Raw genomic sequence first — 26,857 nt, forward strand, 5'->3', positions numbered from 1 at the left:
TGATAAGTGTGACGCTCTTTTTTTGACTTGTTTATGATGGAGTATTTCCAAAAACCTGTGCTCTGGCCCTGCTTTAAGTGCTTTTGTACTACACTCAGGTACTTATGGAGAGGCAAAAAGTGGCACAGTAATCTACAGTTATACTGTTTAGTTTCCTTTGAAGTAAGAAAGTTATGCTTGAGAGACAATGGCATGCTTCTGACAGCAAAAACATGATTGTAGCCTGTAAGCAGCCCTTGACTGCAGAGAGTTGCTGTCACTAGTATATATACATTTATAGAAGGACTTAAGTTTGTTCCTGATATTATTAAGTTACTAGGAAAGCTCTGAACTTAAAGTACATTAAATTTAACAGCAAAAGAATGTGGTACAATAAAAAAAAAAATCTGTTACTTCATCGGATAACCAATCAAATGGTTGAGGTTACAAGATATATTATATGATTAATATATTCTAACAATCTTTAGGTTTTACAAAAATATGTTTTTGAAGATATCACCTACGTCATTGTGGACTTGCAAAAAGGATTCTTCACTGTTTTGGCATCTTATGGTATGGTTTCGTATCTTTTGCAGCCCCTTAAAAAACTAGTAGGCCGGCTCCTATAATAAGTCTCCTCTTCAGTTTTGATGTCTGTCTTTCAGTCTTTTTATGATCACTTGTGCAAGCCAATTTCCCATTAATCTCATACTCCTAAAGTTATCTTTAACTTTCCCCTGATCCAGCTTTCAATAGGATCTTCTGGTATCTTTCAACTCTTGATTTAAAGTAGGCTACATGGGCAGGTTTGGTCATTAATGCTTCAAAATTCCTTCTAGGCTACTATTAAAATGCTAAATAAGAAGTTGAACTATCCTCTGTGAGTCTACTCGGGTTCCCTTAAGGACCCAATTGAACTTGAATTGTGTGCCGGGCTGGGAAATGATCAAATTATTCAGCGCTATCCAACTTGTGGCTGCAGAAAGTGTGTTTTCTATGTGTGTGTGTGTGTGTGTTATTATCAGAGAGACGCCAGGGGGAGCAGCAGTGTCGGCAGTGTTTCTCGGCTGGGACGCAGGCGAGGTAAAGGCTGTCACGTGACCCTGCTCGTTGCCGCTGGTGAGTTTTTCCCATTATGGCGGAGGGACAAGCCGTGCGGATGGACCGTCTCTCCCACTCTGAGGCTTGTTTTGTGTCTTGAGGGAGGGCGTTTTATGTTCTTTTTTTTTTAAAGTTCGTCGCCACAGCCTGGTGTCCTTTCAACTCGACTGCACTCGTGTTTATTAGCGAAGCCATGGCAGACCGCGGCGCGGATTTGTCCGCCCTGCCAAAAGAGGTTAGAGACCAATTGGCGGAGTTGGATCTGGAGCTGTCTGAAGGTAAAGGAGGGGAGGGGGCTGATCATAGAGGGGGGGGATGCTATAGCAGATTTTTAAGCTAGCCATGTCTATCTCAGCTGTCTGTGCTACCCGGCATTGTCTAAACCTATAGTTTCATTCCTCTTATTCCACTGTACGTTTCTGATGCATTGAATGAAGCACACGTCCGGCACATAGTTAGCTCATTTTGTGCTAATGCAGGATGTGAGTAGACGATCGAGCAGAGCATGACAAGCAGGAGGAAGAGAAAGGCTTCATCCATTTCCTCGTGTCTCCTTTCTCTTAACTCATGTTGAGGCTTATTTTGAAACAAAGCGTCGATACATAGTGACGTTTCTTGACCAAATCCTACCTCATTGTGTCAAAGCAGTAGCTCTGTAGGTGAGTGTCTGTGTGTGTAGCTGTCTGACAAACTGGGATGGCCAGAGGCAAGGTCTGGCTATTAGGGCTTGACCCCTTCCCATGTCATCTTTGTTACACTTCCTCATATGGCAAGAATTTTGATCCATCTGTTATCTGGCTTCCTGTTTGACATCACAGAAGCCTTGTCACCCAGTAGCGCATATGGTTTTTCTGGTTTCTGCTGAAAAAAAAAAAGATGTTTTGTTGCAGTAAAACTGTGAGTCACCGCAACGAGGGTTGAGGTGTAATGACAAGGCCTATAGTCATCTCCTGCTCCGTTCAAGTCTGTGAGGAATAACTGTCATTAATTACCCAACATGGTGTATGACCTCACTTACAACTGACTTATTCACCTGTGAATACCTGCTGTAACTAGAATTATAGGTTCATGTTCCTGTGCTGCTCATTGTGGGTTTGTTAGAATTGTGTCAGGTGTGCACCTCCATGATGACGTTTGTCTTGCATTTGTGGAAGTACAGTTGATGGGTGATTGATGTTTCTATTTATTGTAGTCTATAAATATCTCAACCATTCATTCAACCAAAGCATAGTGCTAATCAACCCCTCCCCCAGAGCAGCTGTTAGCCCCCAGTCCTGCTCTATACTCATATTGACACACACTGTCCCATCAGTGACAGCCCCACTGCTGCATGGCACCTAATCCTCGCTCTTCCAGCTTAGGCGTCTGAATCGAGTGTGTGAATCCTCGTGCGGAGTGATCGCTCAGTCATGCCAGTAATAAAACACGAAAGTGGAACAGCGTGCTATAAAGGACCTATCAGTGCTATTTTCCATCTGGAAGTCGCATTTCCAAAAAAAGCAAATTCACATGCATTTATAAAAGTTAACAAATGTTACGTATGAGAACAGTAGGGGCATGGATACCATCGGGCAATTTTGAAAGGAAATCTGATTAATTAGAGAATTAGAAGCTGCCCTCTATGGTTAATGTGTCTTATGTGGATAAGCCAGGATTTAACTTGTTACTGTGGCATTGAATAGACTTATAAACTGGTAGTTTGGGATGTTATGTATCATCAATTACAAAGAGTTGATGACTTACATCACAGGCTGATCATTTAACACATCAATAGATGAATTTAAGGGGTTGCAGATATCATAGGTTACGCGTTTAGATATGAAATATAGACAATAGAAACTTGTTGTTTTCATAAAAAGTTAATACATTCTTTATACTAAGGCAATTATCCCTTAAATTAATACTTTTGGCAAAAGCTCTAAAAATAAAACAAAATCAGCTTTAACTCATTGATCAGGACTTTTTGTAACCTCAATGAGACTGGTAAATGTTTTATCTGCTGGAATGCAGTAGAAAGTCACGTATGCCTGATTTTTAAAATAGATAATAGATTATTTTTTCCATGAAAAGATTGTCAAAAATGTTGATACTTCGGTACTTTTAATGCCACGTTTTTGTATACGATGCACTGTCCATCATTTTGAGTAACAATAGTTTACAAAAAGCGTTGAATCTGTTTCTTAAGAAAGGTGCTTAGGAGAAGAATGAAGCCATCAAAAATGGCAAACAAACACTGTCTAAATTGCACAAATACATTGTCAATGTTTCGGTACCAAAACATATTTTTGCATTTTGAACAGTGTGCAGGAGTTTACTTTCATTTTTGGTAGTTAATAACAAGAAATGAATAACAACAAATCACTCAGTGTTGGGAGCATGCATTTCTGTTGCTGTGGTATAAAAAAATGGTATTGATAGTGTAAACGTGTAACTTTTCTGGAAATGTGAACACCCTATACATCACATATTTAAATTGTGATACATATATATTAAGATACATGATTGAATCTATTTGCCCTCCTCTTCATTTCTTGAATGTTTAATTGACATTTTAGATTCACACCAATTATTAATGTATCAGTATTTAAAATCATCCTCTTTATAATCAAAACTTGCTTTTGGTGACATTATATATAACAGCCAAACAAACCTGGTCACCTCCTTTTTTTGGCCGGTTAAAAATGGTGATGCAGTTGTAAACAGGAATTCTTCTCTGTTGGTGGTGCATTCAAGTTCTTGTGAGAATCACGTGATACATTATGTTTGATTGCTGAACAAAGCAATAAAAGCAAACAATCATCACCTGGCGGCCATGTCCACTCATTGTATGTTTCACCATATTGGATGTCTGACAACATGGCTGGTGATTGCTTTCAGATCGCAGCTCCAAAGCCTTAGATGTAGTGGAAAAATAAATGTTGTCTCAATTAGCTATAACATACTGTTTGTAGAGTTTGAGATTCAACTGATGTAAGTAAGGTGCCGGCTTCTTTATGAGTGGATGCATGCGGCATGTCGTCATCTTATCATCAACTTCTTTGAGTCTATAACTACCCCTTCTGAGAACCAAGTGCAAATGCCTGTTTCTGCGTTGCTCGGATAAGAACACAGAGCTGCCAAAAGGCCCCTTAAAAACAGCCCAGTTCTGCTAGCCCCCTGTGACCATGGGGACACAATGACACCATTCAGCTGGTCTGAGCCGCCGTGACCAGGAGCTCTGCTGCCATTTAGGCCTTTCAGCTGAGCCCAGCCTTTGTGTGCACGATGGAATGAGCTGCTTCCATAGGAAGAAAAGGGAGGGGCTGGTGACTGGTCATACTTGAGAAGATTACGTGTAGTTTGTACTACTGAGGGGAGTTGATCGCCCCTTTCACCCTGCCATGTCTCAGCTGTGACAGGGGAAAAGGTCACGTCTGGTTCTTTTCTGTAACTATCCTACCTGTGTGACATCCCCCACCAACTGTCTGACCTACTGTCAGCTGTGTTTTCTACAAAACTCAAGTAAACTTCCACACAGGCTACTTGTTCTTTTGTGAAATATTTGCTGGTATTCCAGGGCCAGAAATCAGAGATGCACTGATTGCTATCTTTGGCCGATTCTGATTTTTAATTTTTCCCTTGTCTGACCTGCTGATACCAGCTTTGGACAATCTCAATTTTCTTCCTGTAAAGGACTGTAACTCACAGCAAATACAAATGACTTTTGAAGCTTTTATCTAATGGGCATTCATTTTATGTTCATAATAAAACACTGACTGTTGATTAACTGTTTATTTTTATTTTTTTTAAAAGTCTTCAAAACTGCCCCAGAAGACGTGACCATCTCTCGTTCTAACTCAAACAAATCAGAACCAGAAAATGTTATGTGTCAGATTTAAACAGCCATTATTAACACTCTCTTTATCCCTACTTGTTTAATGTAAGAGCAACTGATAATTTTACTGCTTCACTCTCTTCAGCTGTTTCTTCCCTGACTCCTGAAGGAATTATGAATCACTCATGAAACAACTGAAATCAGTGACTATTTCACTGGGTTATTACTTGCACCCTCTTGCCTTTCTACCTCTGTTCCTCACTGTCTCAGTTAACAGTATTTGCTCTTTCAAAGAGTATTCATCAAGTTTTATATTGGTTATCAGTTTGTCATTTTGGTGCCTCATCGTAACAAAATAATATTAATTACCGTAAAACTTAAATCAAAAGCTCTAGCGTTAATTTGCTCCAGTCTCTCCCAACTTTAATAGTGTTTCTATTATTCTACAGGCATCCATGTGAGACATGCTTTGGATTATTTGTGATCAAAAGGCATGTACAGCAAAGATTTAGAAAAATGGTAAAATAGTGTATTTAAACCTGTAAGAATGTTTTCCCCCGTGACCTTACTCCTTTCCCCACCCACTCCCGACACTAAGCAGCCTGGCTTTTAACCTTTTAATCTTAGACAGAAGTTGCATTTCAGCTTTGCATTTTATTTCATTCTCTTAAGATCAACAAAGAAATGTTTTTTGCTGGTCCTCCTTATTTTTATATTACTGTTTTGTCAGAGAGGCGATCAGTAAATGTGGCATTGAAATTGAAAGTAAACCAGTAAACAATGGATATATACAGGCGTCTAATTGAGACCAGCGTTTATTTGTCCAAATGTGCAGCCACATAATATTATTTTAATGTACTGTGCACATGCAAGCAGTGCGGACGCAAGGATCTGCCCTTGGGCAGAGATGTACTTCAGGGCAAGTGGAGCAAGGACAGGAGCTTTGTTTTTCCTCCAGTGTGTGAAAACACACCTCTGCTGATGGGCACCTCTCGTCCACACAGCTGACATGTTAGCTTGAGTTTGTGCGTGGCTGTCACGCTAGTGTTTTGTGCCTCTGTACGTGGTATGTGCATGGCTTGAGTGTGAGTCTGTGTTCGGCTCAGAATCTATTATACTTGTGAGGACCGGCTGGTCACTGGTCACAGCCGAGCAAGCTGAAAATTGTGCACCTTCAGTTGAAACCATCCAAAAAGACCCCAAATAAACTTAGAACATATCTCTTAAAAATCCCTGCACTCTTGTCTCTTGGCTGCATCATTGTACAGAATGCTAAGCAGGACAAACTCCATGGCATATCTTTGTTGTTCTGATGTTTTTTACAGGGAGCCAAATTATCCACAGAGATCTTCCCTCAAAAACAAACAGACCCTGTTGTTTAATCCGGTAAACCACTTAATGAGGGGGCACTGAATGGGTGTCTAAGTGACATCCTGGGCTTCTGCAGCCAGCCTCAAGTGGACACTTGCTGAAGGTTTTTTTTTTTTTTTTTTTTTTTTTTTTTTTGCACTTAATTTTTCTACACAGGTGGTTTGGCTCTTGGTAAACATGGAATAAAAGAGTTTCACAATAACGGTCTGTCTTGTCATCCTCCTTTGTATGGGCTGGGGCCCTCTGAACTGAGCTGCTGTTAACTAAAGCTAAGCTTGTTGTAACTAAGGTGAAATGATTCATGAAGTTGCCGGCTGAAAGGTTTGGCCAACAGCCTGTGCTTTTTGAAGACTGATTATATTCAAATTACAGATAAACACGAGACTCATGTTTCAAATGTTTAATGCCCAACTGAAAAAGATGAATGAGTATTCAAACTTTGTTATGAACAGCCACATCTGATTTGACAAAACTGTGAGTGGTGTAAAGCTCTTTGTATATGTTTGTGGTCATGTACAGATCTTACCCCCTTTTTGCATCTATAATCACTGAGGGCAGACATAGAGCCCAGATTATTGCCAGTTGCTTCCTTTCTAGGACAGTCACCCATTTAACTGGCCGGCATTCAGATGCAGCAGACACTTGATTGTTTCATTGTTGTCTTATTAGAGATTGCCCTCAGCAGGGGATGTCAGCACTGATATGGACTCATTCGGTGTCATCCCTCCATCGGCCTGATGGATTCTCTTGGGAAGACTCTCCTCCACATAAAGGAGAGGTTTGGGAAAATATTTTTGAAAAGGACAGGCAGCCAACTGTTGTCTTTACACGTAGCAGCAGCTAAAGTGCTTATTTTGAGATTACAGATGTGTGATTAGACACTTCCTCTTAAATCAAGGTCATGGTGTTCTCAGCAGTGTTTTTTAGTGTAGATGTCTGTACTGGTACAAAAAGAGAAGTAGGGGCCTCTCACTAAATCTTTACAGATAAAATATCAACCCAAATTCATTTCACAGCGTTTGACCCGAGCAGGCATGATGCAGCATTCTTTGTTCAGGGCTCTGACAAAAATGTTAGTGCCTTTGCCCAGGAAAAATGAGTTGCCAATATGTCCACAATTGATTTCAGAGCATTATCAATGTCTTCAACATAATATTGACTTATGTCTTTTTAGAGAATTTGGGCTCTTATTTTCTTACCAACATTTTTCCCAAGCAAACCAAAAACATTTCAATTACAGACTGCAAGACACTTACCATGATGCTTTTCCTAGAAGGCTTCAGAATAACATCTTGAAAAGTAAACCCATGTTTATCCAATTGAGACGTGTTGTGTCTTTCAAGAACTCAATTCGATGTCAAAAAATGTATGTTGCTTTATTGAGCTTCACAACTAAATTGTTGTGTGGGTATATGTTTTCGTCAGCACTAGGTCAGAATCTAAGAAGCACCAATCTTTTCCTTCATTGCTTCAGAGCCAAGGCCTTAGGTCCAAACAGATGGTGGGGCACTCTTGGCAAAAGTCTTTCTTTATGTGTGTGTGTGTGAGAATAGAGCATGTTTGCACATGCAAATGTGTTTGCAAGTGTCATAATACTGCTACACTGTGAATAGTTTATGATGGCTGCATCCCTTTTCTCTACCAGACCTGTTGCAGGCTGAATTATTCACATGCTCTCATTAAATACCAGGACACCCTCACAGAGCGGTGTGGGAGTGGGTGTTGGTGCGCTGGTGTGAGTGGTTGGTGAGCGTGACTTCTTTATGTTCCCAAAGGTAGAAGTTGAGGCATGCTTAGGAAAAAAAAAAAAGGCCAACCTCCTTTGAATTAACGCCAACAGATATTGACATCCCACTCGTCAGCCCTCTAGACCTGCACATGTCTCACTCTCTTCAGAAGATGCTCAACTTGTTGAACAAGCTCACATTTGATGTCAGGCTGAGCTGGGACAACATGGCAGAAATCAACAACATTATTAAGTATTGTTTTTTGTCATCGTAGTATGAGAAAAGTATTTAGTATCAAATATAAAAACATTCATATTTATGTTCAAAGGCAATAAACTGTCTTTCACTGTATGTGTACACCGGAAACCCTAAATTTAGATAACATACTTATGTTAATTAATTAACATAATATAAACATATACAATGTTAGTCCATCAAAAGTGGTTTTATAATCATATTAATTTTGTATCCACCCACAGTGTTAGGACTCATGGTACTATGCTGTGTAAGTCTATGAGCAGATAGAGAAGCAAATACATAGTCAAGGCAAGTTTATTCAAAGAGCAGCACTCAAGTAGAGAAAATTCAAAGAAAGTTCTTTACAGAGTTAAATACCATTAAGAACATCATTGATCATAAATAAGACATTAATATACAAGATGGATTGAAATATAAGCCGAAAACAATGATTCATTTGACTTTTTGTCACCTTTAAATCCTCGAATGCAGACGACTCCTGTCATGAACCTTGTCTGAAGCACCTGTGCTAGCAAGCAGCCACTCTTCCGAGGTGCCCCATAGCAGGAATCTGTCACTGAATGTGTGCTGTTCTGTGTCTGACCTTGTGCTCTGATCTTCATGTGGAAGTTCCCTAGAGTCTTTGAATAAAAGCTCACTTTAAATTAAACATTCAACCCCTTAATTTTATATACCGGTATGTGCTTGTGTATCTCACAGTTTGCACAAAAACAACAGTCCAGATAAGCCTGTTTCCTGCTGGTTGTAAATCTGTGAGTCACTGTAATTAGGCGTGTCCCCCTCTCCAGGGCACATCCATCAAACATAAAGTCAGAAAACCTGTTTTAACCTCCTGTCTCTCTGGGCTGTTTACTGAGTGGATTGGTCATGATGCCACCTCTGACTCAAAGGGAATGGATTGGAAGTGGATTTTGTGGTTTAAGACCCTTTCTCTCAGACTGCATAACACTTACCTTCATTCACCTTTTAACTCACCTGTATTCATCACTGGGCTGAAGCAACAGTGGCGCACCTCTGTGACGTTTCATTGCACAACCTTTCCGGCTCAGAGCTGTTGTGGCCTGCAGTCAGGGCCCAGAGGATGACACATGAGACAGTCTGATGACTGATCTGATTTTTATTTCATAGGTTAAGTAATAGACAGCCCTTGTTTTCTGTGTAGTTTTTTGGTGTTTTAAGACTGTCCGAGCAGATTCAGAGCCCCTCCAATGTATTGCTAGGCTATATCCACTGGCCGACGGGCCATGTGACTGTGCTAATGCTGAAGAATGCTCTTGTGAATATAAATAGACCTGGCTGGCAAGACAAATTTGCTTTCATGCCTGAGGAGGAGAAAACAAGCATCTCTTTGACACAAAAGCCTTGCCATTATTGCAGTAGAGGCCACCCTCTCAAAGTCCCAAGGAGTCACTTCTAATTGTGTGTATTTCTTTCTCGGTGAGGCTAATGCTCCTGACTATTAGACAGCCGCCAGTAGCAAACTCTTCCACATCCAACGAACCGGCTGGTTTGACACTACATGTGGGTCACTGTTACACTCATGGGGTTGTGTGGGAAATACTACAGCCAATTGACAACTGCCCTTCTCAGGCCATCAGCCTGCTGTCTGACCCATGGAGACAATTGCTGTAGGTATGCTAATTGTTAAAGTAGTCCAGCAGCACCTCAGGGTGCGGTCACACTGGCCATCCGTACCGTGCCCATGCACGCTTCAACCCTAAAGTCCAGTTAGTTTTTGCCAGTGTGACTGCTCCATGCGGTGCTCAGGCACGGTACACTTCCTTGGCTTTGGCACGAGCACGAGCACAAGCACGCGGGTACACAACGCTGACAGCCTTCATTATGGAGAAATCCAGAGTTTCCTGTCTGTATCTGACTAAAATGACACAATATAAGACACAAAGCATCTGTCATGTTCTCTGTGTTGTTCTCCGATGTGCGGCCGCGGACTTGGCCGCGCATCTATTTATTTTTTATTTTTTTATGTATTTATGGCTGTGTCTGATTAAAAATGGCTTAAAATAAGCTGCAAAGTCAGTAAAGTAGCCGTCATGTTCTCTGTGTTGTTCCCCAATGTGCAGACGTGGACTCTCTCTCTCTCTCTCTCTCTCTCTCTCGTCCGCCTGTTTGTCAACTGAGCACGCTTCATAATAACATAAAGCATGCATGCGTTGTATTACGACGTTATGTACAAGAGTAATCGTGCTTACAGGCACGGTTAGTCCTGGCCAGTGTGACCACGGGCCGTGTCGGCCAGCGTGGGAATGGCGCAGCGGGGGGCCAATCGTGCTTGAGTACGGATGCCTTGTAGTTAAGGGATTCGCCTTACGCATCTTGTTCATGGGCTATTACACAGAAACATGCTCTAAAGTATTGACATTTCATTTTGTTTCAAACACGACATTCTATTTCAACGTGTCTGTGTCATACAGGTATCAGCTTGTGGTTGCGGGAGAGAACAATCAGAAATATATCATGAGTAATGTTACAGCCTGTTGTAGTCTGTAGCTGCAGACTTAGACAAACAAACTCTGTTACAGAGCACTATGCTTGGTCCAAAAACTGATGATAAAGCCCTTTACGCGCGTGTCTCCTTTGGTGTTTTTTCTGACTACACAGCATGCGCTGCAGTCAGTGCACACACACATCATGTTAAACATTGTTAGAGCGTAAATGAGACAAAGAACATGCTGCTGTAAATTACCTCAAACTTGTAATTCACAGATTTATTTTTCCTCTCTTTGTAAAGTTGATGTCCCAGATGGGGGGGGGGGTAACAAATACTGTTATTGAAATGCTGAAGCTTTCCGTATCACAGTCAGTTGTACTCAGATTTCTAAAAGCAGCTTCTTAATTAAAAGGGAGTTTAGGTTGATCTAATATACATATATATATAGATAGTACTCTGTGTACATATTATTTGTTTAAATACATATCAAGTGTGTGGTTATTTTTTATTGCGTGCACATGCACTTTCAGTTACTTTAATAGATACACGAAGTGTTCCGGTATGCTTAGTTGTCCACTCTATTTATGTGCACTGATCGTCTTTTATGCATTTTACTGTCCTGAGCAACGTCTCTGCTCTGCTTGCGTGTTCCTAAATAGTGCGAGTTTCATCTGCGACACAAACATACTGACTGACCCATGGCTTTTATTGTTTGTCTCAGACGTAGTGACTTTTTCCTTTTCATACCATATTCTATTCTACTCTCACTCTCTCCATATTGTCTGCGCTTGGGCTGATCATCCACAGCTGATTACTTTCAAGCAGGTCTGGAGGACACAGGGTATTTTCTTAGCAGCTGATGGGAAACCAGGTCACAGTTATTTTTTTTCTTTTGGACTATTGCCTTGTGTTTGAATAGTTCTCTGCTTGATTGTTGTGCTGAGCCAAGTGGTTATCAGAAATACTTTGCGTAGAAGTCCTCAGGAAACCCCCTTAACAGGCCGATGCGTATCTCCCCTCCTGGCCCCTCAGTGCATTGTGCTAAAGTTTGGCTTGCATGGACCTCTTTAATACAACTCCCCAGAGACTGAGGTAAAACAAAGGCCATAAAAACACACAATATAGGAGGGGCTTAAGCCTAAGCTTTTAACTGTGACAAGTACAGTCCTCAGACCGGTGCAGGACCGCATAGTGTATGTTCATGACCTTGAATAAAAGGTCTATATTTAATGACAGTTGTTAGAATCACATCTTTTGGCCAGGTTTGTGTTACTCATTTCCTGGAGATGAGCTCAAATTGGTTGTTTGCTGATATGTGTTGCTTTGACTGTTATTATGAGTATTATGGGCTTGCATTCTAGCTTTGAATGAGTCTCTGAAGATGTGTGTTGGATATGAAGATGTAGCACATGCAGCTGCCAGCAGCCAGAATATATCAACATTGTATTTCTCACACTCTTGTGCCATAGGAAAGCTTAACCTTAAAAGTAGGTTTGTGTCAAAATTATAATCACAAGATCTTTCAACTAAACTTTCCCTTTTAGACTCAGACCCCAACACAGGTAAGTCACACCCTAAACGTTCACCTACAGTAGATGAGAAATTCTGAGATCAGAGATCTGATTTTTGGTTGCTAAGCTCTGGCATTTTTAAATGTCCTTATTTGTTTCTTGAAGTTCTTTCATGATAGCAGGATTTTAATTGCCACACAGTCTCTCACCTTTCCTTCACTCACTACTTTAATTCCCCCACCCGAGTCATAGGGGATAGCTTGTTGCTAGCATTGCCTTGCTACCACTCCCTTGTGACCTTGACCTTCAGTTCCACATGAGGTGAAATGTTTTTGCTGACACACAGCTCAATATATTTCACAGTTTGTCAGGCAATCGTAAATCATTTTTCATCATTTTCCTCTAGTGTTGAATATCCCCACAGACTCAGTCATCAGCAGCAATGCATTCTCATCCTGGAGACAGCCTGTTTAATGACTGTGATAGTGGGTGGTAGGAGGTCAGGACAGTGAGCTGTCCTCGGATTAAACAGCAGCAAGTGTGCCAGTGAGGTTTCAATATCAGCTGTGGACTCAACAGTCAGGATCAGAGTGTTCCTCAAAGGCCACTCATTGCTTGTTAAGAGCTCCTTATATTGATTTATTTGTTAGCTGCCTGGTTAACATTTGTCCCTCTGCATTAATGTCCTCTTTTAACCAATCATCAGCAATTAAGCAGAGTCAAAGAGCCTCAATTGTGAATATCTTAGCAATGATGAATCATGGGATGTATCACCGGCATACATATGGCAAATATTTGATAATGTGTTTTTGTGTTAACTCAGATGACGGTTCAGATGATGTACAGGGGTCAGTGAGCCTCAGGTCAGGGCTGTCCACATGTCTTATCCCCTGTACCTTTTTAACTACATCACCGCCACAGTGAAAGCCGACACCTCTCGCTCACTTTCACTGCTGAACACACTCTGGTTACCCAGTGATGCAAAACACTGGTGAGTCACGCAGTTATTAGCCGCTGCCTAGATGCTATTCTATTTAGCTTTCTCCTGTCTTTACTGTGTGCCGAGTGACTGTGTGCAAGTTCCCTCCTAGTGGAACTTAAATGAATTGAACTGATTAGAAAGCCTAATTTACACTGTGGCATATTCTGTGTTGCAGCACACTTACAGCGAACCTGTTATAGTACAAGAAAGGACAGGTGTTTCTAATCACATTAACGATTGCTCTGTTCTATTCAAGTGTTTAGTAAGTTAATGCTAATTGGCAGGCTGCTCAAAACTTGGTAAAGGTTTCCCCTAAATGTGTCACACTGGTTTGTAGTTAAGAGCCATTAAATTTTTTTAATTTCATTTTTTACTAAGATTAAATTTCAGTCTCAACAACTTAGACAACTGGACTTTTTACTTTTGCGTACACATACATACACAGTTGCTCTCCAACTATGTTGACGCCTGAATGGAGGTCACTGCTGCGGCTGCCAAGACCCGGTCAGGGGAATGGAGAGATATTTTCACATGCATGGACACTGTTTTTATCTCGGCGTGCTCATGACAGCCATAACAGTGCATTTTGGGTTTCAATTTGGATGTTTTTGAGAACTTAACGTGTGTGGACGAGATTATTTTTTTTTTAAACGGATGAGAGTGACCTTCGTTTAAATAAAATACCCTTCTCTGTGTTGACTCGGCCTAATGCGGTCACAGAGCCATAAATTGGTGCATTGACCAACAGACATGACAGACTACACAGTGGTGCATGACTAATCACGGCCGACGTGATGACGTCGGAAGAAAGAGGTGGTGAGCCGCACAACACCCGGGTATAGAAGATCTATGGCGTATCATGGCGTTAGAGTTCCGCACATCTTACCAGTACTTTCGTTTTTAACTCTATTTTAATCAAAACTAACTGGCCAGCAAGAAAGAAACTGAGTCATCCATAAATCCCACGATTTTTCTGACAGATTCAAGAGATGCCTCATTCTTATCATCTGCTGGGCAAGAAATGCAAATAAGCAGAATTTTCATGATATTAAATGACTTCAGTATACATTTAAGATTGTTTACTGATATATTTTTTATGATAGAAACAAATACCCTGTGAATGTTTGTATTGCCTTTTTCGTATTAGTGGACAGTGGACACCTAATAGTCTTTTTCACCACTCTCTTTTTTAGTGCTGGACAAAGTCACATGTGTTACCAATAACATTGACAGTGGCTGAGTTTATATTAAGTCACATCACTGACACATTTGAACTGGCTGACGCAGCCATAAAAGCACATATTTGATGATTCTTCTCAATACCATCTGGGATTATGGTACTATGACAGGCAAGGGTCACCTCTGAAAAGTGAGTATTATTAATTATTACTAATATATCACCAAACTGGTGTGATATCCTAAATGCAATAATAATTTAAAGCAAATATCGGCAGTGCTAGGCTAATTAACCTGATCTTAAATACCTGTAGGGTGTGACCTCCTCCATCTGATCGTCTGGCTCCTCTGGTCACCTCATGTCTCAAACACACCACCTGTCTGTTAATAGCCTGTTGTGGTGCTTAGAGTTTTAAAAGCGGCCTGAAGAGTAAATGATATTAACCTTTGCTGTTCTGACGTCAGTCGTGTGACGTCAGTCGTCTAACTCAGCAATGAACTGGTTGTTCTTATTGCCTACGTGAATTTGGTTTTAAATGTTTCTACAAAATAGTCTTTCACTGAATATAATGTACACCATGCCTCCTTTAGTCTTCGGGAGAATACTGCAGAAAAACACCCAAAAAGAAATGAAAAAGACATTCAAAGACACTCCTAAAACTTTTTTTTAATTATAGGTAGCCTTGCCTATGAAGTGCTGCCGTAAACACAGCTGTTTTTTTGAAACAGTATGTTTCTTAATATGAATGCAATTATGAGAGGTAGAAAATTGCAGTTTCATAAAGCCCAAGTTAAAGTTATCTGGTTTAAGATGGAATTCTCCATGATTTGTAAACTGGAACAATGGTTGAAATGTTTTGTCTTGTAATCATTTGGTTTCCATTATAATTTTCTTTCTTGTGGGGACTAATTTATTCATAGGCGATGTGTAAGAAAGTACGAGTTAAAAAGAAAGAAAAATTCATGCACAAATATAACTCCAGAATATGGGATTTTTCTTTGTTTTTGTCCAGTCTAACTGCAGCGATCTCAGAGAGTGAACCGTTGAAAGAAGCCTCTAGCTTCTACTTTACCGACCAGGTGCAATTTAAAGCTTTGGTGACACTCATTCATTTACATTTCCTGCTGAGAGCTTTTTGGCCATGTTCTCAGCACAGTCGGCCCCTTGTTTTTGTGTTTCTGCTCAGAGTGTCTATAAATAATTTCCTGTGGGTGACGTTAGTTCCTCTCACATCCCCTGTGTTTATGTGTGTATTTACATATAAATGTGTGTACTGTGGCTGCGTGTGAGAGTATTTGCCTTTGTGCTCTACGAGTCCCCTCGCTGTCTTCTTACTGAGACCCTAAGGGTAGAATAGCTTTCTTCTGTGTTTTTTTTTTGGTATCCATTTCTTGTGAGAGTTGTATCAGTGTTGTATGTTAGCATCACATTTATCACGGACAATCAGGCACTGATAAACAAAGACATCTTTGTGCAGATTGAACCAGAATCTCTGGCAAGAGGCCTGAACATGACCTCACAGGGTTAGAAAATGCAGGACTATCCTCAGTTAAGACGTTTTTGTCATCTGGGCTTTTTAGCAAGTCCACATAAAAGCCCAGACAGGACGATGTAATCTGGTGAGTTATCTGTAATCTCAGATTACAGATTAGGATCAAGCAAAAACTGCGAACAACGAAGGATTCTCATGATTGAAAAGCTAGGCTTTATTCAATACTATCTGTATAATCTAGGTAGTAATCTTTATTGTGTGTTTGTGGTTTTCAGCATGTGTTTGGAAGTAACCCCTGACATGTAGGTGTCTGTGCTCATGCAGGGAGAGGACCCGATACTATGACACAAGAGGAAACGGTGGGTTGAAAAAACAGTTATGCTACTTCCTCCCAGAGCTGGATGGCACCAGGCTAATCTACCCAAAGTAATTACAGAGCTCCACCAGCGGGGGGGGGGGCTTAATACATGTGTTTAAGTAAGGGGGTCAGTAAGGGAAAAGATTTTCTCAACAGAAAACAACATCAACTGTTTTTAATGATGTGTCATTGCCACATCATGGAAAGAGAAGTGAAAATCTGACTCAGTGCCTTGTGTTCTGGTAACACGAGTTAGGCAAAGCTTGTCATGATGCTTGTGCTGTTGTGGCTAGCTAGGGAATGCTAATCAGCTGATTCTTAAAGCCATATAGGACCCTCCATCACGCATACATAACTCTGGTACCTCTGTGCTGTACTTGCTGACTTTTAACTTTCCCTGTTGGTGTGTTGTTAACATTGGTGGACTACAGTCAAGGATCCCTCCTGCTAGCGTCGACCATTAGCTTCTGAGTCTGTCTTTGACGGGAAACATTAGCCCAGTAGTGACCTCTTACTTGTTAAAAACCATGAAACTGTGCTGACTCTTTGCCTCGTATCGTTCTTCCTCACTGTAGTTTCTGCTGGATTATTAATGCTTGTCACTGAATTCCATCTTTATACAGTGCCTATCAGACGAACCCCCCCCCCCCCCCCCCCCCCTATTTCTATAGTGGGCTTTTTCCTTTAACAAAATATGATCTCACTAGTAGACAGATGGAAAATTTTGGCATTAGGAAAGTACTTCACTAAGCCTCTTGGGCAGAGACGAGCGTTTACAAAATGAAGAGGAGTTATTCATAAGCCAACTTATATCAGTAAGTAGAAAAAAGAAAGTCACAGTTGGCAGCATGTGTTACTGAATGAATGAATAAGGGAGGGGGGTGCCTTTGTTATTGGAGATTTATTGAAATGTCTCAGAGTTGTACAAAACTGCTGTTTCTTGAATGTGGCAGCTGGAGTTAAAATCCCTCTTTTAGATAGTTGATTTTCTTGATTTTCCTCTTTTGGCATGTTCCAGATTAACCTAGAGTCTGTTATAAGTCTGGTTTTTAAGTTTCATTTTGTATTTCCCACACTTGGCATGCTCTTCCATCCTTAACCTCAGCCAGTCTTACTGTGTGCTGTCCTCGTACCACTGTTCTTTACTCACCATTCATCCACCGTTCATGTGGTTTTATTGCTCCTCTTTGGGTTGCTGTAGCTGAGCTAAATCCACTTTAAAAAACATACCAAGAGATGCTGGACTTGCCATCTTTGGCTGCTCACAGCTAACTGAAAGTCTTCCCTCACGCCTACAATGCTCCGTAGCACTGGGGATGATTATCGCTAAGAGACTCATTCCTCATTCTGACAGACCGGAAGTCGTCTTCTCCACCTTCGTTTCAAAAATGGATCTCTGAAATGATGTCAGCCATACGAATGGAAAAACTTGATTAACAAGTTCGATTAAGAAATTCTTGGCCATCTGTGACCCATTTCTTGCCCACTTGGACAAAGCTGATGTGGTTTGAAAACTCACCTTTAGCATGTGTTAGCATTAGCATGCTAACACAACAATGCAGTGTGAATTGTTTGGGTTTCATGCTGGTGCTCAAAGGCGACATCTACTGGATCAAAAAGTCACATATTCTTCCTTCAAGCTTGTAGAGTAATATCTTGCGGAACCGTCCCCACCCTTCGAAATATTTATATCTCAAAAACTTTAGGGTACTCCATCTTGAAGGGGTGGCTTCCTCTTTATTTTATTGTTGGCAAAATGGTTAATGCCCATGCCAACATAAACATAATATTTACTCCAACAGATCAGCCCTGTTGTGGTTTCAGCCCATTCACCGATTTGAGTCAGTATTGGACCAATATCAGCAGTGGATTTGTGCATCCTTAGTCCATGAGGGCATCAGTGGGCTTGCTGCTGAAGGCAGTGATGTGTTACACACTCTTTGGGCATACACTGATTTGAGACACATTACTTTACTTACCCTTAACAACCCTTTACAGGTGGACAATTAATGCTAAAATAATAAATTGAAAATGTTTTGCTGCACAGAGATAAGATGAACATTGTAATGTGATGAGAGCAGAGAGACAAAGAGGTGAGAAAAGGCAGCTAACCAAAAAGACAGTAAAATCACAATAAGGCAAATAGATCAATTGAGTCATTAACCCTGTCACTTGACATTCTAGTTAATACACAGTGTAATATGTTGAATCAATGTTTTTCTTGTATTTGCATCCCGAAGCATTAAGCTTCACTTTGGTGTTCATGGTGCTGCTGATATTATGGATTCGTGACACTAAACAGCGGAGTGAGATGAATGCATTGGTTGAAAAGTTTAGACAATTCTCACATTATTTTCAGAATCAGAATCGTTTTTTAGTGCCAAGTACATTTGCACATACCATGAATTTGACTTGGTGTTTTGGTGCAAAACAGTTAACAAAGGAAATAAGGCAAAAATAGCAAACGTGTACAAAAGGTGCAGTATTCAAAGTCCGGTGAGTGTTAATGTAATGCATAAAATCCGTATCAGCCTTCACATTACTGTAATGCTGTCTGACTGTGGGGCTGGATGAGAGTCTGTGTTATGTGGGGGCAGGAGGGAGGGCAGTGATGTTATTCATCGAGTCTGGCAGCAGAGGGGAAGAAACTGTTCTTGTGGCGTGAGGTTTTGGTCCTGATGGACCGCAGCCTCTTGCCAGAGGGGAGAGTCTCTAAAAAGTCTTGGAACACATACATGTCACCTATGATGCTCTAATCACAAGATGGTGTATGACTTGTTAGCATACAGTTGTATTGGACAGCTTTACAGTTTGCATTAAATAATAGATTGGGCTGAACAAACACAGAAGGCATATATGTGCTGGATCAGACCAGAGAATTTCTCTGCAGATTCAAGTGGTTACTAATGGACTGGATGCATGACTTCTCCAGTGAAATCCTTTTTATGTGAGTTCAGCAGGCTATAATCATCGGTGTAACTTACAGGGAGTGCTGTTTGTGAGTATATAGTATATCCCCTCTGTGACCATGTGTCATCAGCTGTAAACTGATAAGCCCTCTGTTTGACTTGTTCTGAGGTCAGAGGTCAACAGCAGCAGTTCAAAGGAAGAGTCACAGAGCCCCTGTCATAATGTCGTATTTGATGAGCATTTGAGACAGCCTCATTGGTTGGGCTGTTTACACACCCAGCGTGTTAAAGACTGGACGGCGAAGGAAGCATACTGATCAAAATCTAGAGACACAAAATGGCTTTGTGTGACTTCATTAAGATACATTTTAGACCCGCATACACTTTCCTTAACAACAAACTGTACTGTGCAGGTACAGCATGTGCCTCAACAACAAAACACACACATGTTCCTGGTTTGACACACTGACACACATCTCACAGAGAAGGCCTGTAATGCCACTCAGCTCTGGGCTAAGTTAGCATTCATTCCCCTGTGTACTGTAGCACCAGTAAACCTGCACCAGCTGTGTATACACACACTTGCACACAGATACATTCACTTCCTGCACCTCAGGGGACATTTTGGCCCATGAGCAAGCTATCCTGGCCAGTTGGCTCTCTCTGTTAGCGTGGACTTCTCCAATCAGCACATTCCTCTTTCTCTAGACAGACACAGGGAGACAGTTTTGGCAGCGCACACACAGGGTGGGGTAACGCTAATATCCTGTCCCCTGACCTAAGATTACACACACACACACATGCACATACACATGCACATACACACACGCACACACACCCACAAGCATACAGTCCCTGTACAGATTTTTGCTCGCGCTTAGACTCAAAACACCACATTCTTGCTCTCCAAACATACAGATTTTCCTCTGTTTTGAAGCAGCTGTCACAGTCACTCTTTCAAACCAGAGCCCTCAGTGTCTCTGTGCCATGGTGGCCGTGTCAGTCCATGCCTGTTGTTATGCCCCACACCAATACAGACTCTCCTCTGTCTGTGTTAATGACCTCCCTCTCCCACCATCTTTCCATCCCTCCCTTCCTCCCTCCGGCTCCACTTGGGCACCACAGATCCCAGTCTCTCCAACAACAATGAAGCTCCACTGCAACCAATTTGTTGTTGATTGGTAAAGTTGGCCGTCTTGTCTGTTAGTATTATCCACAACAGAAATGTGTTTTTAAAAACCTAAAAAGAGGAGAATCTAAGAAAAAAAACGACCCTAAAGGGTATCTGATGATCTTTGTTTAACAAATAGAATGGAGGCAAGGTTGTGCACCCAGGCATGAAGTTGGAGCTGAATACTGTTCACCTCATTTGAGCTTTAAAAGAAACCCATTGACAACACATTTAATCACACATTAGTTCTTTGATACTGTCTCTGATTTGTTTTTCTTTTTTTAATCTGCAAGAGTTGTGTGCACTCTAGCTGCTCCCTGCTTCTCTCTTGTTTTGTTTTTCATGATTTCACGGTGTTGTGAAACCTCAAGATTTCTTTGCCTGGAAAGGAAAAGAAAAAAAGCCCCAAATTCAACCCATACTGAAAATCTACATTGTCAGTCCTAAGAGGAGCTTTCTTTTCTGATTCTGTTGTTTCTACCAGCAAACATCACACACCAGAGTGTGAGAAAGCTTTAAGATACAACCCACTCTCAGTCACACATGGGACACCCCACCCAGCGCAGGCTTATCAAGGCCACCACCCACCAATCTGTTGTTGAGCTTTTGCTACCTTTTGTCTCCGATCATCTTTTACGCACAATAGAGTTGTTCTGATATTTATGTTGATTTTTGAGATACCCTGGAAACTACCTAAAATGCAGTATAGATATCGAGAAAGCCGCTCAATGCTCTGATCCACTAGTTCTGCACATCATGAGTAAAATATGTGATGTGCGGTAACTCTATGTAGCATGATAAATACATGTGTTGGACGGGGCAGGGGGCTGCTTCGTTTTATGATAAGCTGTCCTTCTGCACTTCACATAGCATACGTGTTATCACTGGACACAGAGGAAGGGAAATAATAACTGAGAGAAAGTTTGCAGTAGTGTGTTGTTTGTGTGTACAAGGGCGTGTGTATATGTATGTAAGTTAACTTTACAGGGTGTGTCTTGCATGCATGTTTGTTTGCTACACACAAGCAGACTGTGTGTTTAGGGGTCCCCAGTTAAGCGGACTTTGTCTTTCCCTGTTGCGAACTCTAGTAGCGGTGGGATTCCTGCCAGTCCAAGGCTGACTGAGAATGGGAAGGGGTGGGGTTGGGTGTACAGTGCGAAACAGTTGAGGCAGAGGAGGAGATAAATGGGTGAGTCCCATGTGAAACTTGCTCACATGGCTTCCTTTTTGTCTCTGCTTTCTATCCAAACTTTGCCAGATAGCCTTCAGTTTTGCCATTGTTCTCTGCCGGGTCCAGTTATCTGCAAGTTGCCATATATATTTTGGTTTCATAGCCCAAAGGAGGCTCTTGTGCTCACATCATGTTTGTTCACTATGGCTAATGTCAGGCTATAGTGTTATCTCCTTGCCTAGTTGTAAATGAACTGAGCTGTCAACATGTGGAGTCCAGTAGATCGACTCTAAAGAGGTTATTGTAATGACTCCACCCCTGCACATGTGTGTGAAAAAGCAGAGGCTGTGTTTGTAAGGGTTGTTTGTACTTTAACAAAATTTTGTGTGTGTGTGCGTAATCAGCTGTGTTTGTTTGTTAATTATGACTAATATAACAGTGTGGTGTCGCTGTCCTCTCTCCTAGGTGACATCACGCAAAAGGGCTATGAGAAGAAGAGAGCCAAGCTGCTGGCCTCCTACATCTCCCATATGCCAAGTAAGACCAACTCTTCTTCTCTTCTAGCTTTGTATTTATTTCTCTCTTTCTTTTGTCACCCTAAACGTCTCTGTAAGAATTCTCAGCTGGGAAAGTACTTGTCAATTTATGACCTCAGTGTGCAGACGGTTGTTCTTAGCAAATGCATGCTTACTTTCTGTACAGAGGATGACATTAAAAGAACAACTATGTGAGTGTGGTTGTAAGTGTGACTTTTATTTTCAGTTGTAAAAACCACACGCCACTTCTCTTAGAGTCCACTCTTCAGGGGAAATCTCTTTGTGGAAGTTTTTAAGAGGATGTCTGGGTTTCTGTGGCACTCTAATGGCCAGACGTGGTACTGCATATATAGTAGCCAAACATACTGCAACATCTGAGAGCTTTATTTTATTGCAAGAAAACTTAAGCAAATCCCCAGAATAGTAAAAACAACCCACTGAATGCTTCAGAGTTAACACACAGCGTGAACACAATTTGCCATGGCAGAGCATTATCTTACTAAACAGTTTTAAAAAAAATGGAAGTACCAGAGTTTCAGTGGTTTACTGAGTCTGTCACCTCTGTGCGTAATTGTAGGCTGTTTCGTTTTTCACAGTCAGATGACTCGCATGAGGGTGTGGCGTTTCCTCAGGAAAAATCACAACACATTAGCATTAGTATGAAAAAATCCTTCTTGATGTGTCACTGAAGAATGAATTGCAGAACATAACTTCCTTCCCTGCTACTTTCGCTGTAGCCTGTATTAGTCATGGAATTGATCAAAATCTCGAAGGGAAGTTTTCCTTTTCAATACTGGTATTCAATTCCCATGGTAACACTGTGTTGTGGACAGCTAGCCCTGAATGTTACAACAGGTTTTGGCAAGCTTTGAAGATCTAAAGGTCACCTCCTGCCCCTGCACCCGTCCCCTCAAGCCTCCTTTTTCCTCTGAACCGTCATCTCCTCAGAGGCTTTACCAGGCCCTACAGGGGGACAGTTTACGGAAAACTGATTTGCTCAAATCTAGCGTAGTTTCACGTAACAGTAAACAGATCAAGATGCGTCCGTAAAGTACATGTCCTTATTTTATACTCAGAGGCTCTTTTGTGAACCCAATTTTAGAGAGCTTCCTGGAGTATCATATAAAACTTGTGCTCAGATGTAATTGTATTAAAGCATCAGTTGTGCATTTTTCCAATGATGCGTGTTTGTAGCTCATACTGTTGGCATGTGTTTTTATTAACTCATGCATGTGCTCTTATCTACTTCTGTTTTTGTAGATATGGATCTGTCTCTGCCAGATGTTCAGCTTTCCCCAGGCCACAGTGCTGACCCCAGCCCAAGTCCCGAGGCCCCGGGCCCTTCCACATCTTCAGCCTCCAGACACCACCGCGCACACCGCAGTGGAGGGGCCAGAGACGACAGATACAGATCAGGTTTACAGCATACACACTAATCACAGAAAATAAATACACTCCTCATCTTAATGTTAAGATTCACCTTTTTCCTTTTCTCCCTGTGTTACTGATTATTGTTTACTGTTTATGCAGACATCCACACAGAGGCTGTTCAGGCAGCACTGGCAAAGCACAAAGAGGAGAAGATGGCACTGCCCATGCCAACCAAGAGACGCTCAGCCTTTGTCCAGTCTCCCATAGATAACTGCACACCTCCAGGTAAATTAGATTTCTCACATTAAGAGGGTAACAGTAGGAGATCTGCTTTACAATCTGTGTTTTTAGAGCAAGGAACTATGTAGATGATTAACAGGAAGGCAAAAATTATAGACGTGCCATTTTGGGCTTAATATATTTGTACATTTCTGAGTTAATAGTGAGGATTTTCCCTCTTTTCAGATACATCTTCGGCATCAGAGGATGAGGGCTCACTGCGCAGGAAGGCAGCTCTCAGTGCAGTGCTGGCCCAGACCCTGCAGAGCCCCGATTACTGGATCAACCGTTCCGTCCAAAGCTCCTCCACATCCTCGTCTGCTTCCTCCACCCTCTCCCATGGAGAGGCCAAGGCCCAGCCCCTGCCCCAACCCCAACCTGCTCTTTCTGTGTTAGCAGACGTTCTGGCTCATACACGCATAGGTAAATTGTGCTGAACAATATCTCTCATTTTAACTGAAACAAAACCGCAGACATGGGAGTAAGTCACACATGTACAAGTCACCAGCAAGTCTCAACCTTCAAGTCTCAAGTCACTGCGGTGAGACTGAAGCAAGTCGAGTCAAGTCATTGCTCAGGTCAAGCAAGTCACAAGTCAAGTCAGACAAAATTCCCAGTTTCCACATGACGTCAGTTTAGACAGCGGTCATCTTTAAGTTGTTTTTCTTAATATTAGCTTAATAATGTGGTACACCTGATACCCTTCTGTTTCTTGTACTACAATTTCAGAGATTATAATAATACTAACAATTTATTCAGCATTTTCCTGTCATTACAACTAATGTTGTCAGGAGGTGCGACCAGGTAAAACAGAAATTCAAAGCAGTAAAAAAAGGTTAAAGTGACCAACCGTTTGCTCATTATGATGTGAATATCTATTGTACCTTATTAGTTTATTTGTACATTTTTATCATTATTTTTCTGACTTTAAATCGGATGCTAAAGCCTCTAAAAACATTGCCAATAGAATGCAATAATCGCCCTGAGTGCCTGTTGCACTGGCCTAGCCTCTGCTGCTGCCCCCCCCCCCCAAAAAGTCCTAAAATTAAAGTCATCTGCCTCAAGTCTAAGTCAAGTCTTTTATCACTGTCAGTCAAGCAAGTCTCAAGTCCTCAAATTTGCGACTCGAGTCTGACTCGAGTCACCCACCTCTGCAGAACAGTAATGGTTGACAGTTTTTGAATTTATGATACTCACTTTCTCTTCTCCAGAAAACAGCGTCCCTCCAGATGTTACATCCTCCACTCCCCAGGAGAGAGGGTCCAGGGTGGATCTCCCTCCAGCGGTCAGGGGCATGAGTCGTGGACAGAGCCGGTCCAGCATGCTCGATACTGCTGATGGTACATTCAAACAAGCCAAGATGTGTATAAAAGTGGTATTAATGAGAATACCAGGGTTTACATTTGCTGCCAGTGTTGAGAGAGTAAAACATTCATTTTCTACTCTGAACTTAGCCTCTGCCATCTGGTTGTTGATCTTCTTTAGATTTGGAGGGTTAACTATTTGCATGTGCTAATCATGGCAGCTGACATTCTCTGTTTTACATTGATCATATGTGCTGATGATTTGACTGCTGTCAAATCAAGACAAAAACCTACCCACCAACATTCAACTGAAATCATCTTCTACATCATTCTCATTTCACTGTGGTGAATCCTGCTAACAACAGATATTTTGTGTTCTTTCTTTTGGGTCCATTAATCCTGTCCCTGTCTTGCCTTTCATTTAAAAAGGAAAAAGAAAAGGTAATGCAAATCAAAACCTGGGAAGGGGAGGGATGCTGAAGAGGCCCAATCAGCTTGCTTTACAACCTGGCGTCTGTCTTCCTGTCTTTCTCTCCTGTTTTGTGTTATAGGTTTAGACGTAGAGAACCTCCTATTTGTTTTCCTAAAGATTATCCAATCTGTCGATCTCTCGTCAAGTACCCCCTTGAATCTTTCCTGCTGCTGATTTAGATCATGACTGTGTGCTTGTGCGTAGGATTCTGCCTGTGTGAGAGTGTAAGATCAAGTAGAGATCTGTGTTAGAATAAAAATGCATGTGTGGGTGTGTGCGTGTTGTTTTGGTTGTGTGTTTGCATTTATTAGTGACTGTGGATGTTATTGGTGTTTTTCCAGGCGTGCCTGTCAACAGCAGGGTGTCCACCAAGATCCAGCAGCTGTTAAACACACTCAAACGGCCAAAGAGACCACCACTCAGCGAATTCTTTGTTGATGACTCTGAGGAAATTGTAGAAGGTGAGAACTTCTGCATTGTATTTAATTTCCCTTGAACTGAAGTACTGAATCATAGGTATCAGCACTAAGAACATTAATAAGAAAGACTTTGACCATCTTACATAGACTATTACTACATTTAAAATGGCATACTCAAATCTGTCACCAAACCCGCCTTCTTTCATAAATAAAAAAAAAAAAACAACAACTCCAGACTCCGGCCATCGCTCTCTGATTCTGCGGCAAAAAACCTTTAACAACGCCTACATAACCTCCCATCTTGACTACTGCAATAGAGTCCTTTCTGTGGTACCCAGCTAAGCCCTGGACAGGCTTCAGTATCTACAAAACTCGACTGCCAGGGTCCTCAACCTGGCAGCACCTCATCCCGACCATCATCCACCTGCACTGGCTCCAAATGAAATCCTGCATCAACTATAAAATACTCCTTATCACTTACAGTACAAATCCATCCACGCCGTTGCCCCTCACTGCCTCTCCATCCTTCTTCAGCTGACACCACATCTCGAAATCCCAACACCAGACTCTGTACCTATGGAGACGGGGCCTTCAGCAATCACGACCCCCGGCCCCCCACCCCATGGAACACCCTCCGCTCAGACATCTAAAGTGCCCCATCTTTGCACACATTTAAAAAAACTGCTCAAACACCATTTTTTTTATCACCACAGCCTACAACCTCTCATAACTCTGCCTTCTCATCGGACTCCCATCCTTTTGTTTATTTTGTCTTGTTTCCTTATTATTGCTTCACTTTGTAAAATATCCTTTGGTTCCTTGAAAGGCGCGATATAAATTAAACGTTTTATTATTATTATTATTATTGTATCAATATTATACCTGGGAAATGTATTTGAACAAATCTATCACCATGTTTGTAACATATTGTTTTTTTATCCAGTTTTATTGCAGTATTAAACCTTTAATCATAGCTTATCTTTATATTTTACTGACTCACTTCTCA

General features: G+C 41.4%; 2 protein-coding genes across 2 annotated transcripts in view; one reads left to right on the top strand and one right to left on the bottom strand.

Annotated features, from left to right (window-relative positions):
- The window catches only part of rpl10a (ribosomal protein L10a), a 199,148-nt gene that overhangs the window by 86,196 nt on the left and 86,095 nt on the right, over positions 1-26,857 (bottom strand). The window lies entirely within an intron of this gene.
- Positions 1,108-26,857, top strand: part of dip2ba (disco-interacting protein 2 homolog Ba) — a 45,940-nt gene continuing 20,190 nt past the window's right edge. The window contains exons 1-7 of the mRNA XM_061058605.1: positions 1,108-1,358; positions 21,936-22,007; positions 23,267-23,422; positions 23,537-23,662; positions 23,843-24,079; positions 24,868-24,996; positions 25,774-25,893. Coding sequence (XP_060914588.1) covers positions 1,274-1,358; positions 21,936-22,007; positions 23,267-23,422; positions 23,537-23,662; positions 23,843-24,079; positions 24,868-24,996; positions 25,774-25,893 — 925 coding nt within the window. The 5' untranslated portion in view covers positions 1,108-1,273. The remainder of the gene's footprint in view (positions 1,359-21,935; positions 22,008-23,266; positions 23,423-23,536; positions 23,663-23,842; positions 24,080-24,867; positions 24,997-25,773; positions 25,894-26,857) is intronic.

Source organism: Labrus mixtus, chromosome 15 (genome assembly GCF_963584025.1).
Source record: "Labrus mixtus chromosome 15, fLabMix1.1, whole genome shotgun sequence".
NCBI lineage: Eukaryota > Metazoa > Chordata > Actinopteri > Labriformes > Labridae > Labrus > Labrus mixtus.